This window comes from Asterias rubens, chromosome 9 (assembly GCF_902459465.1).
Source record: "Asterias rubens chromosome 9, eAstRub1.3, whole genome shotgun sequence".
NCBI classification, from domain to species: Eukaryota; Metazoa; Echinodermata; class Asteroidea; order Forcipulatida; family Asteriidae; genus Asterias; species Asterias rubens.
In genome coordinates this window covers 11075325-11089485 of record NC_047070.1, presented here as the reverse complement: position 1 = coordinate 11089485, position 14161 = coordinate 11075325, and the positions used below count along the sequence as shown (strand labels likewise).

The window sequence follows — 14161 nt, the reverse complement described above, 5'->3', positions numbered from 1 at the left end:
AAAAAAGGATTGCAGACAGTTTGTAAAATGGGAAAAGAGACACTTGAGGGTGCTATTGTGACCTGTTCTATTGGGCTCGCTACATAGTTGCAAAAAAGGTTATGAACAATTAATCGCAAATAATAATATGTGAACATTTCAAACGAGAATGGATTCTCTTCATGGAGATTGCCTGAACCTGGTTGCCTGCAAACTGCCTTGTGTGACATGGCCCTTAGACTGCCTGGCAAATAGTTTGAGAAATGTTACCTCCAGTAATGTGCCATCGCTTGTGCAGACCTCCATGGATACTTCTACATTCCTGGCCTTGGGTTTGTTACCACGATCAAACTCTCCATGCATTAGTGTTACATAGACATCATTGCGGACGTCACCTATAGGCAAGAAGAAACAAACGGAATGTTTAACCAACCTGTTATCTTGGCGTGTCATGGCCGAGCGGTTAAGCTCTGATGTTTTATCAGCAGAGTGTGGGTTCAAATACCGGTCGTGACACTTGCTACGTAAAATTGGGGAGGTAGTGCTTTCTGCTATACCGGCCAGGCTTCGGACTGATGATACCCAAGCCTACATCCATATGGTCTGTAAAATGCTTAACCCTGTTTCAGCCCCAGGAGTAGGTGGCAACGGCCTCTGGAATAAAAATAATTGTAGCCCACACCATGCAGTGGCCTTCAGGCCTTGTGTGTCTGGCGACTTGCATTAAATAAAAAAAATAAAAAACACCTCAGATCTTTATCAACCTTACTAAGCTTCAAGCTCATAATAATAAATATTGCGTCAAAGCACCTTAGCTCCTTAGGAATATGCAGCACCAGCAGCCAAAATGGCACACAGGTTGCTGATCATTCAAATCAACAATCTCTACCCTCGCAGATATCCATTCACCCCTAGGTGATGAGAAGCAATTATAGTTAAGTGGGTCACCCCCAAAACACAAGAGTCATGACCGGGATTCCAACCCACACCCTGGTGACCATCCAACTTTAGTTCAATTCTCTAGACCAATCGGTCACGACACACTACAAGGAGACTTCAGTTTGGTGGAGGGGGTGGGGGGGGGGTGTTGTGTATGTGGGTTTTTTTTAGTGAGGGATATCAATTAATGGCCACTTCAGAAGAGTGGAACAAGAACATACCAAAAGATAAAAAGACACAATACAGCATTTTTTTATCCACCAAATAACATTTTTTCTCTACTGTAACCTACAAAACAAATTTATCACTGCTATTGAGCATTAGCCGTAATACTCTAAAATCCTCCGATCAGGAAGTTGTCTGATTGTGTTTGGACTGAAGGATGGAGGCCCCAAAAAACAACTGCTTATCAATGGGCCAGGCATACCAATCTTCTCAAAGTCCAAACATAGTGGAGGATAGTGAAGGATTGAGGTAGCCTGTTGGAAGGTGGGCCTTGGGAGTAGATGTTAGCAAATGCTATTATATCCAAAGGCTTTAATTTATCCTCCTGGGTGAAGGGAAGCAAATTTTAGCAATCTCCATCTCTAGTTAGCCCAATATTTGAAGAGAATCATGAACTCAAGCCATGACTGTCGTGACTGTGAATAAAACCTGCAGGAATTTAGTGGTATTGTGTTTGATCGCTTGTTTTAAAACCAAACACATGTACATGTACACCAAAACTTAAAATAGAAATTCTAGACAGTATCTGACCTGGCATGATGACCTCTGGAAAGCCCATCTTCTTAGCAATAGCCGTCTTGCTGTCCATGAGGTGAGGGTAATCCTTCCAAACCTACATTCAAACCAAACAAATACATGAAAATAATAATAATAATAACCCTATTTATAACGCGCCTTTGGCCAAAGTATAAAAGCGCCAGGTATTACTACTGCAGGGAGTGGGACGAAGTTTGAGATATAAGACCTAGTCCTAAGCACCATGTAATGTTTAAAAGGTGCTTTGGCGCAAAATGCTGCCAATCCAACCAGGAACACCGAGGTGAACCCCTTCTCTTTACGATAAGTGCACTGGGTTCTTTTACATGCGTTTACACAACACATGGGACCAATGGCTTTACTTCCCATCCGAAGGACGAAGCAATGGTTAAGTGTCTTGCTTAAGGACACAAGTGTCATGGCTAGGGATTCGAACCCACCCTCTGCTGATCAGAACACCAGAATTTGAATTCGGTGCTCGTAACTGCTCGGCCACGACACTTCCATAGACACTTCCCAAGGGGACACTTTGCATAGCCAGCGGTCACAGGTTCAAGTCCACTCTGGTAAACTTTCAGTTTAAAGGCACTGATACGTTTGGTCATTGTCAAAGACCAGTGTCCTCACTTGGTGTATCCCCTAATAAGCATCAAATAACAAGGCTGTGAAAATTTGGGCTCAATTGTCCATCGTACTTGCGAGAAAATGATGAAAGAAAAAAACACCCTTGTTGGACGAATTTGTGTGCTTTCAGATAGGAATAAAAGACTTCTAGCTAGAAGTCTTTTACTATTGTAGTGAGAAATTACCTCTTTCTCAAAAACTACGCTACTTCAGAGGGAGTCGTTTCCCACAATGTTGTATACTACCAACAGCTCTCCAATGCTTGTTACCAAGTCAGTTTTTAAGTTTATACTTGTTTTGAGTAATTGCCAAATGTGTACCTTCCCTGTAACCCAAAGTTATTAAAAAAAACGATTTCTGAGATTTTACGTTTTTTTATATAGTAAATATATTCTGGCAGAAACTTAAAAGGAGCAAACAAGTTGCAAAACACTTGTACATGTACCTTCCTACTTAAAAAAAAAGGGATTCTTAATTTGAACTAATTTTAACTATATCACAGAACTACTTCAAGTTGATAAGAGATGTTAAATTTGCATTTGGGATAAAGAATAAAGCCAAAACATAGGATTCGAACTGCCTCTAGCTACCGGGCAACCTCGGTAGTCTAGTTGGTAAGACACTGCTCTAGAATTGCAACGGTCATGGATTCGAATCCCACCCGAGTAACATGCCTGTGATATTGTTTTCACAGGACTCGGGAAAGTTCTGAGTATACTGTGCTAAGACACATCGGTGTATGGGTTAAAACCAAAGTTAAAATTCTTTATCCGTGATGCAAATTTAACATCTCTTAAAAAAATTAATAATATTAATCTTGGTTTTTACCCATACACCATAGCACTGTATACTCAATACTCACTACCACTCAATCTTAGATCTTGTCTTTGTACCACGAAGTTCAAATCTCTTCTCAAGAATTTTATGGACTTTATTTTGCTGTGTGTGTTTTGGTTTGTTTTACTGCGCCTTGAACACCCCAGCAGGGTGGATATGTGTGCATTACATGTACAAGTCTTTATTGTGTTTTTTTATTATTCTTATTTCAAAAAAGAGCGTTTTTATGAAATGTGATTTCAGTTTAGTAGCCCTCAGGATATAGAAAGGTTTGTGGTAACACCATGTAATGACTATCTCTAATGAGTTGGGGTGGTTCTGAAAAGAACCGTTGGTTTCAACTCGACGTTTCGATCAGTATGCTCTGATCGTCTTCTAGAAAAAGATGGACTCTCTGATGCTGCATGCTGCTTTTAATAAGTACTGAGGAGGTGGATTAGCTTGAAATAAAGGCGGGAAATAAAGGCGGGAAATAAAGGCGGGAAATGGAGGCGGGAAATGGACCTCAGGATGTTGTGCACTAAAGAGATGTGACCCACCTGTTTGATGTCACCAGGCATCATTTTCAGTCCGACCCATATTCCCTGTCCCTTATGGTTGATCTCTCTTGCAGTAACCACTTTGCGCACGATGCTATCTAACGAGTCTTCACCGGTACTCCTGCATCAACCACAGAGAACAACAATTTATCAAAAATTATCATATTGAAAAATATGTAAATAAGATACCATTAAAGGCAGTGGACACTATTGGTAATTGCTCAAAATAATTATTAGCACAAAACCTTACTTGGTAACGAGTAATGGGGAGAGGTTGGTAGGTAGTATAAAACATTGTGAGAAACAGCTCCCTCTGAAGTGGAGTAGTTTTTGAGAAAGATGTAATTTTCCACAAATTTGATTTCGAGACCTCAGATTTAGAATTTGAGGTCTCAAAATCAAGCATCTGAAAGCACACAACTCTGTGTGACAAGGGTGTTTCTTCTTTCATTACTACCTCACAACTTTAATGACCAATTGAGCTCAAATTTTCACAGGTTCATTATTTATGCATATGTTGAGATACACCAAGTGAGAAGAATGGTCTTTAACAATTACCAAATAGTGTCCAGTGGTTTTAAAGCAATGCATGGTGGAAGAATACTAAGTAATTCATTTTTGCAGTGACACCATGTAAAAAATCTCTTTTGTGAGAAGTGGTGGCTCTGCTCTACGTTTCAATCAGTGTAATCTGATAAATCAAGAAAGGTTTACGGTAACACCTTGTGACACCTTTGAGAAGTGTTTGTTCTGAAGAGGATGCCGTCTTCTACTGAAGACAATCAGAGCATACTGATCGAAATGTTGAGTCATTAGCCAACACTTCTTTTCAGAACCAACACTACTCAAAAGAGATATTCACACGGTATTGCCACAAACCTCTCTTAGTCTTTATTCCACCATGCAAGTTTCACATTCTACATACTTGTAGAAATATGTAACCTTTGTTTACAAAAAGAATAACCTTGTACATTCTAGGACCCAATTTCATGGAGCTGCTGGAAGCAACAAAAATAGCTAAGCACAACCAAATTATGCTTACCAGAATAAGGTCACCAGCAAAACTACTATGTCACATGTGCAATTTGTGACTGGTAGCCTGCTCATTTCTGCTAAGCAGGGAATTATTAAGCCCTATTTTCTGCTTAAGCAGAGTTATCTTTTCAGAAACAACACTACTCAAAAGAGATTTTACATGGTGTTACAGCAAACCTCTCTTAGATTACCACATAACTCACTTGTAAGTGAAATGTTTTTTAACATGCTTAAACAATCAAAAGCTGCTGCACGCTTCTTACCAACAATTTCATTGCCATTAATTTTAAGAGTGATTAACAAACGTGTACCTTCCCTCTAAAGTATTTGTTAACAAAGATTTCAAAAATGTGTTGCTTACGCTTGAAACGGAAGGAAGTGTTGTTTGTCTTCATCCGTTTCTATCCTGCCTGAGAGGATATCGCTGATGTCCATGGCACACACACCAAACGGTCGCTTCAACCCGCACGTATACTTCTTGTTATTATCACCCTCTTTCATCTCCATCCTCCCTGAGAAGCCAAGCAACAATTCATTATAAACACCTGGGACAGTTTATAAAATCTGGTTGGTCTACGACAGATCAACTGACCGTATTATTCATTCTGATTGGTCGACATCAAATCACCTGACCATATGTCCAGTGCAGTTTATCAATTCTGATTTGAGCAGATCAGCTGACTGTTTTACCGATTCTGATTGGTCAAGATCAGATCACCTGACAATATTATCCATTCTGATCGGTTGTGGGGTGTCGTGGCCGAGCGGTTAAGAGCACCGAATTCAAGCTCTGCTGATTCTGTTCAGCAGTGTGTGGGTTCGAATCCCGGTCGTGACACTTGTGTCCCTGAGCAAGACACTTAACCATTATTGCTTCTCTCCACCCAGGGGTAAATGGGGACCTGTGAGGGCAGAGATGGTTCTTGTGATTGATTTAGCCGAGTAGCGCATTTGTTGCACGAGGCTGTATACTCCCCAGGGAGCTGAGATGGTTTAAGGAGTGAATTAAGGCCCAGTGACCAGGGGTAATAATTTGAAGCGCTTTGAGACACCCATTCGGGAGTGAAAAAGCGCTATATAAACTCAAATATTATTATTGTGATTGGATTACCTGACCATATCTCTAGGACAGTTCATCCTTCTGATTGGTCGAGAGTAGATCACCTGAACACATTTAGTCCATTCTAATTGGTTAAATGCAGATCACCTGACTATATCATCTATACAGATTAGAGAAAAGACTGCTTGACCAATATCTCTTTGTTGTTTTATCATTACACCCAGTGAGTAGGAAACCTCAGTCTTTTACCAACATCCATCTGCATCTGACATTATTATTTTACTGTTTGAATGAACCAATGTGAAGAGTCAAGGCTAACTACTTACCTATTCTAATGATCTGACACACCAGGAAGACTTTTTCTCTCTGTAGATCCTTAGCACCGAGATCCTGTCATAACAAAAAATAAATCAATTATGCAAATCTTAACAGTTTGGCAATTATACATGAAAGTCTCGTTTATAATTTTTTTCGCTGATTATAAAAACACCCACATGAACCAATTGTGGGATTCAAACCAATAACTTTCTGAACTCTTAAGCAGATGGCAGCTGGACTCGGAAAGCATTTCAGTGTCACTGTCCAGTTCTTGTCAAGTATTGGTGTAGGGCAAAACAAAAAGAAAATGTTGCAATCTTACCGTAAATATTGTCTTAAGACTGTATAGGAGACTGATATCTCTAGGTATGCCTTTGCTACTCCACTTGGCCACGTAACTTTCACTGAGAGAAAAATGAGTTAAAAAGTTGTCATTTTCATGTGAGATATAATTCTCTACAATTCCTTCAAAATTAAAGGCACTGAACACTACTGCTAATTACTTGAAACTGTGTAAGCATAAAAACTTCTCAGTAAAATATTTGAATTAATTCCGCCTGAGTACTTGAAATCGTGTGACAAGGGTGTTTTTTCTTCCATTATTATCTTGCAACTTTGCCGACCAATTGAGCTCAAATGTTCACAGTTTTTATTTTATTTTATGCATACAAGTTTGTTGAAATACACCAAGTGAGTCTTTGACAATTACCAAAGGTGTCCAGTGCCTTTTATAACAGTATCCAAGGGCTTAGAGAGGCTTTGCTGCCCCATACAATTCTTACACTGATTTACTAAGTGCCTAATGAAAACATTTACATTTTTTGCAATAGTGTACATGTACAGTACTTTATCTTTGCCTTGTTGGTAATTTAAAGGGAGGGCAAGTCTTCAGTAATTACTAAACAATATAATGACTATAAAACTTAGTGGGTAGGAAGCACTGCAGCTGTTGATAATGTATATTAATAAATACCTTGGATGGTTTCAAGTCTCTTGGTCAAAACCCGGTCACGTGTGGTAGTGTTAACGGTGGTATAAAGACCGGCTTTGGAAAATAGCGAATAAGTGGCCACTAAATCAGCATACATTGTGTAAACCTTGCGCGTTGCACTGTATCGCAGGCTTATTTATATCCCTGTTAGTTTCATTGCGACTTTGCGTACTTGCGCTGAAAATGTATAAATTTTGAGTGCGCGCGTGTAACATGTGTGCGCGTATGAACTGACGCCGAGCTCATGCGCGCGTTTTAATGCACAAGAAACAGCTATCGCCCAATCATTTGCCTCCTTTGAGCCCAGTGAAGGCGCTGAACAGATAATTATTTAAAAGAGTCCCTGGTCTCAAAGATCAGTAATGTGATTAATGCACGAAAGAGATGGGAGACAACAAAAGCTCAAATATGGCCCCTGAACATGTCTGGAAGTACCGCCGAGAGAAAAGTCACAAAATTTGGACAATTTTAGCCGTTTAATTCGCTAAAAAAGGTATTTATTAATGGGAATAACAGTGTTCGTACCCGGTCTTCACTGCGTGGTAATGACCTTGGTTGGTGGCTGGCGCTGGTAACAGACCTCGCCTACGGCTCGGTCCGTTAACAACGCCAGCCACCAACCCGATCATTACCGCGCAGTGAAGACCGGGTACTCGCACTGTTGTTCCCTAAGCATTTTTAGGAATTTGTCCTTCTTAACAATGTGATTTTAGTGAAAGGGAATCAAAAAACGTTACAATCTCAGAAATATTCTGCATTAAGTTTTGTTTAGACTGTGTACTTTACTAACGTGTACATGTACATGTTATATCTAAAGTTTTCACAGTTTTATTGTATTTATTTATATAACTTTGGTTCCAAAAACCAAAGGTATATTTTGCTTTTAACAAAAGAAGGTCATCCTGCTTTGTATAACCATTTCCTATATCACACAGAAACATTAGTGTCCCCCAACCATTAAATCCCATTTATAAAACTGGATTAAGAGAAGTGATTATAGTTAATTCCTTGCTCAAAGACACAAGTGCCATAACCAAGAATCGAATCCCGACAACAATAATTCAGCCATCGGAAATTTAGTCCAACACTAGATCCACAGTGCAGCATTATTCCCATTTATAAACCTAGATTAAGAGAAGTTATCATGGTTATTTGTTTTTGCTGAAGGACACAAGTGCCATAACAAGGAATCAAATCCCTGGTAGTACTATAATATTCAGCCATCAGAACTTGAATCCAACATTAGATCCACGGCGCAGCATCAACTGTTTTCAAATTACCTTATGTGCTTTTGTTCCTTGGCATCGTACAGGCTCATGAGGACGTCAGAGTCTTCCCCGATGCGACAAACGACATTCTTCAAGTTGACAAAGAGGTTGTAGGAGTAAACGTTGACTGATTTGGGATGTTTCTGGAAGCCTAGATTGAGCTATGGGGAAATAAAAGGACAATTGATTTAAAAATTACATCAAATGCATACAACTTAAAGGGACATCGTGTATCTCATCCCCTAAACGTAATGGAATAACCCAGCCACATTTTATAGGGCTGCTCTAACAGAACGTTATGTTTGACAGTTTCCAGCTAAGCAAAAATTAGCGGGAAAAAAGTCACAGATGGTAAATGTGGAATAGTATTTGGCTGGTAACCTTATTTGGGGAAACACAATTGTGTGTGCTTTTATAGCTACTTCGTGTGCTCAATGAAAATGGCCCCTTTCAAAGAACTATTTCATACGCACAAAAAAGTCTGCTTACCAGAATAAGGTAACCAGCCAACATACATGTATTATCATAAGCACAATCTTCAATTGGCATCCTGCTTAGTTCTTCCTAGCAGGAAACTATTAGGCAAAATGATGCATATCAATAACACTGTCTAGGCCTCAAAATAAAGGTCTTAAGCAAAAATCATCTCTCCAATGGAATCAACTTTTCAAATTATAATGAACTTCTGAAATACATTTTTGTGTGGATCTGACACACACACACACACAATGTTATTTTGTACAATGTAATGTATCAGGTCCCAATTTCATAAAGCCTGTTAGCACAACAAAAACTTGCTTAGCCAAAACAGGTTACCAGCCAAATTTTTTAAAATTTACATTGTTGCAACCGGTTTCAAAATCATTTTTTGGTTAAGCAACGAAATTGGCTTAGCTTACATCTTTATATAATTGGCCCCTGTTCTTACTGTATCGTTTTGTTGGCCTATTCTTTGCGTTGCAGTCTCGTGTTGTCTGAAGAGCGCCACCGTGCTGACTGAGAATGGGTCCTGTATACCGCCCTCTTCGTCTCGTATCACAAGGTCAAGACCCAGAGCTCTGCAAACAAACAAAAACATAAACTGAAACGTGAAATAAAGGCACTGGACACTTTTGGTTATTACTCAAAACAATTATTAGCATAAACCTTACTTGGTAACGAGTAATGGAGAGCTGTTAATATTATAAAACACTGTGAGAAACAGCACCCTCTGAAGTAAAGTAAATTCTCACTAAAATATTTGAATTTGATTTTGAGACCTCAGAATTGGATTTTGAGGTCTCGAAATCAAGCATCGGAAAGCACACAACTCGTGCAACGAGGCAATTTTTTTCTTCGCAACTGTGACGACCAATTGAGTTCAAATTTTCACAGGCTAGTTATTTTGACAATTACCAATAATGTCCAGTGTCTTTAAGAGGTTCGTTTTTACAAATCCAAAAGTAATGTAGATGTCACTTACATATACTTTTAGTTAGTTTTGTTTCACTCCTAGGCTAAGAGCTTCTTCAGTCTGGTGACCATGTCCAATGCTGAACTGCCTTTTATACCCTTTCTTGGTGGACATAGAGTTTGTTGTAGGCGTGGTTTGGACTAATTGGTCCAAAATGTTCTAGAGCTTGTGTCCACCAAGAAAGGGTGCAAAGGGCAGTTCAGCATTGGACATGGTCACCAGATTGAAGGTCTTAGCTTGATTCGGTTAAAATTCTTTAACTTTTGTGCGCAAGCCAATTAAAATCTGATAAAAGTAGTTAGCTAGTGCTCACTCATGCGGAACAGCTGAGGATTGATTTGGTAGAAATTAAAAAGCTATGACCTTGGTCCACCAATACTTAGTGCCAAATTTTTATAAACTTATAACAAATCCAGTTGGGATACATTTTTCTAAATGTATACTTTTTTTTAAAACACCCTGTAGAGACCCTGTGATATTTGATTACAATAAATGTGATCTTGTACATTCTTGGGCCTTTCTACCGGGCAAGATACTGCACTGATCATATGTTTTTAAAAAGTTTACAATTTCCACACGAATCAAAGATTTATAAAAGAAACAGCTGAACAAGTTTTGAGACGTGTTCCTACTCATGTTTGTACAGGCACATAGTGTTACTGCAAACCGTAATAGATCTGTAGATTGTAGTGGTTGTAGTATAAAGGATTGCAATTACCTATTGCCACAGTCGATCTTGGAGGTGACTTGTTGTTTAAGATCCTTGAGTTCATCCACAGGGAGTGTACCAGAGACGATTTGTTTCTGACAATCAATCAGCTCGTACATCATCTCATGAATGGTGTTAAACAATTCACGGTTGATTTTCTAGATAAAATCACACAAATACAACGTAAAAGTACTGATGATTTATTATAATTATTAATACTATATGATATATCTGGTAATAAACAAATGATAGTTTAGACATTTATTCCAATATTTGTAACAAACATGGGTATCAAACATCTTGGTGCCCCTTCAAAAGTTTCCCATTGAGTTTAAAGGCCTCAAATTGAAGCATCCGAAAGCACACAACTTCCTGTGACAAGGGTGTTTTTTCTTCCATTATTATTCTTCCATTATTATCAACTTTGACGACCAAATTTTCACAGGTTTGTTATTTTGTGCATATGTTGAGATACACCAAGTGAGAAGACTGGTCTTTGACAATTACCAATAGTGTCCAGTGTCTTTAAGGCATTGACCGCACTGTAAGTGATTCTTTTGGACAGTTTACTAGTGTAAACAAATCCTCCACTTCCCTTAGAATGAACAGATGTGGACAGCAAAAATACAACGTACCGCATAGAGTTGTTTCCACAGCACTCCCCATTCTCGTATTACCGTGGTTAACTCATGGACTACGGGGGTCTCCTTCGGTATGACTGTCTCCCTTCCTTCCCTATTTGACATCAATACAAATAAACATTTTAAATACAATGTATAACAATTAACTGTTGCGACCACAAGCAGTGTTGTAAACGGCCACTGAGGTTAAAGATGCTATGTCAGATTTGACCCAAAAATTTTGTTTTAAAATTCAATAGGTATTTTGATGGGCGTCGAGAAAGTTACAAGCTTTCATTTGAGCCATTGCTCGAAAAAGTCCTCCAACTATTAGTAGCAGTGAAATAAAGTGCTCAAAATTAGTTTTTTTCGGGATCCCGACAATCACGTGACCAATTCTTATGGGTTTTATAAGAAACGTTTAAAATTTTTGTCATGGTTCCTGACCATTTAAAGTAAAAGTTAAACTTTTTTTCATTAGAGCGGGTGCTACTCTTTGAAATACCATTCACTCAAAAAAATCAATTTTTTAATGTTTGGGGCCAAAAATCTGACATAGCATCTGTAAGTGTGCAGCGCCAAAGTACTTTTAAGGATTGTTTGCCTAGCTCTAAACTCCCTTTGTTCTGTAGGTAAAAGCACAATCAGTAACTTGATTACATATTTACTATAATTTATTTACAAGAAACCAATAATTCTTCGCAATAGTATGCATGATATTGGGTCCTTGAAGATAAGTAGGAATATTCCATCGAGGTACTTCAATCATACACATGGTGTAGGCTTTCGATCATAATTTTTCAGATTTTTCAAAGGTCAAACAAATCGGAATCAGACTTAAGTAGGAAGAATATCATGCCAGCATTGCCTGAATATTAATATTTACAAAATTATATTTACAAGTCCGATTAGTTTATACAACTGTGGACACAATGGTGGAGTGTTCAGGTAGAACTCAGCGGATAAAATGCAATAATAGTTGATGAACCAAATAAATTGTGGATGAAGATCTATGAGTTGTGAACAAGCAGGAATTCAATAGTGATCACTGAATAGTCTGTTTCCTTTAACTCAGAAATGAATCCGTGAATGAAGTGATTCCAGTATCTAATTAAAAGGGTAGTGTGTGATGGACCTATTGCAGGCACTTACATCTGAAAGATTCAATCACAAATGTGCTTGTCTTTTATGCCTGGCTACCTTTTGTATGCATGTAATATGTGTGTTGTCAGCTAAAAGTTGATTTGAGGGTTGAATTGTGAGGCTATTTGTTAATTAAGAGCAAACAAAATTGGTATCAACTTTGACGTTCCGCTTGGCAGTATGGTAGCAGAAAAATGTAACCTTTTAACGTTCTATTTGACTTTTCAATAAGGGTTTATAACCAATCCTCTTACCCATGACTTTCCACACTAGCTTCCTTGATGAAGACATAGCCCTTTGGAAATATACCCTGCGAAGAAAGGAAGTACAACCATTGCAAATAGTTAGAAACTGTACAAAAAAAAATTGAGAACCCTGTCAGTTACATTTTGTAATTTCCCAAGAAAGGTTGATTATTCTGATCTTTGAATTTTAAGAAATATTAATAAGGTGCATGGGTTTCTTCTGTTTGTGTACAGCTGACACTAGTACCGAAGCCTGCCACAAAGTACCAATTCCTGGCTAGCATTGGGTACACTGTTTCTGATGTAATGTACACCCATGTTTATGTATGGCTGGTCATCAGCAAAACACATGGCATGTGTACTTCGCACTTAGTAGTCTCCTGTGGAAATTAATGGGCATGAGACTGTAACAACAGCAAAAGAGTTTAAAAGATGCTGGCAGTTGTAATAATGTATTTTACAGTTCAATCTGGGTGGGATAGTTTTTTAATGAAATTTGTATTTATTATTTTTTGCACACACTTAAATCCAGCCAAGCAAGGCCACGTAAAATAGGGTGGCAGATAAATGACATCTCAAGTGTTTTTTTTCTTCTTTCTGGGCGATTCAGCTACATTGTAGTCAGTTAAGTACAGGTCAATACCAGTATACTGTACTTACAGTGCACGCAGAGTTCATATTCACACAGGACTGCAGCTCCATGCCAGTAATTTCAAATTGTAAATTTATGAATTAAATGTTGTTCTGACGATTAGTTACAATGTACCTTTAGCCTACATGTACATAAATTGCTTTGCAAGCTAATATTAATAATGATCCAGTGTTTTGAAAAGTATACATGAGCTTACTAAACCATGTAACCCAGGACTGCTACATTTATACTTCATTCTTAGAAGGGCAAGGCATTTTTGGTGGTACAGGACACCACTACAAGCAGTTCAAGGGGCACCAAGGCACCGCCTTCATTGCCTCTATGAGGTATCCAGTCAGTACTAATAACACCAATATGCTGTTTTTAGGAAAACAAAGTACTACAATTAGAAACTAGACAGACCACTGCTGCATAAACAGCATATCACTTACCCTTAGCCGTCTGTTCCGGGTTGTGAAACCTTTGTACCAGCCTGTCAAAAAGGAAAAAAGATTGATTTAAATCCAATAACTTCTCACTCTTAAAACAAACCTCTCATTGTAATAAGGCCCAAGTAGAAAGATTTTTTAGGGTCCCCGCCCGCTTCCTTTTTTAAAGGCCGCCTCTTTTTTGTCTTCTTTTTTCCCGATCCAAGGCAAGGTGTTCCTTTAAGCATGGGAGGGTGGGTTAACAAATGTTTTGTTTTAGTTTTTCCAGTTTACAATAGTTTATGGAAACACAGGTCAGTTAATTTGGGAAAAATGTGTGGGTAATTAATGAATTGTTAGGCTGGAAGGAAAAAACAGTCTGGTCCATATTCAGAACAGATTTTAATCAGTATAGACTGTCAATATTGCAAACAGAAGGCTAGACAAATATCGTAGCATAAGGGCCCAATTTCATAAAGCATGCAAACACAAAATCTTACTATGCACAACAAATATTGCTTCAAGCAACAGTTGATTACCAGCCAAAATGCTGTACGTTTACTACAGCTGTAACTGATAG

General features: G+C 38.4%; 1 protein-coding gene across 4 annotated transcripts in view; it reads right to left on the bottom strand.

Moving 5' to 3' along the window:
- LOC117294784 (dedicator of cytokinesis protein 1-like) overlaps positions 1–14161 on the bottom strand; it is a 70221-nt gene that overhangs the window by 42911 nt on the left and 13149 nt on the right. For all 4 annotated transcript variants that reach the window (XM_033777302.1, XM_033777305.1, XM_033777303.1 and 1 more), the window contains exons 4-15: positions 13606–13646; positions 12532–12587; positions 11150–11249; positions 10524–10672; positions 9281–9410; positions 8365–8513; positions 6416–6497; positions 6102–6165; positions 5077–5227; positions 3681–3801; positions 1675–1756; positions 250–374 (exon numbers count right to left, since the gene is read on the bottom strand). In XM_033777302.1, the coding sequence (XP_033633193.1) occupies positions 250–374; positions 1675–1756; positions 3681–3801; positions 5077–5227; positions 6102–6165; positions 6416–6497; positions 8365–8513; positions 9281–9410; positions 10524–10672; positions 11150–11249; positions 12532–12587; positions 13606–13646 (1250 nt within the window). The remainder of the gene's footprint in view (positions 1–249; positions 375–1674; positions 1757–3680; positions 3802–5076; positions 5228–6101; positions 6166–6415; positions 6498–8364; positions 8514–9280; positions 9411–10523; positions 10673–11149; positions 11250–12531; positions 12588–13605; positions 13647–14161) is intronic.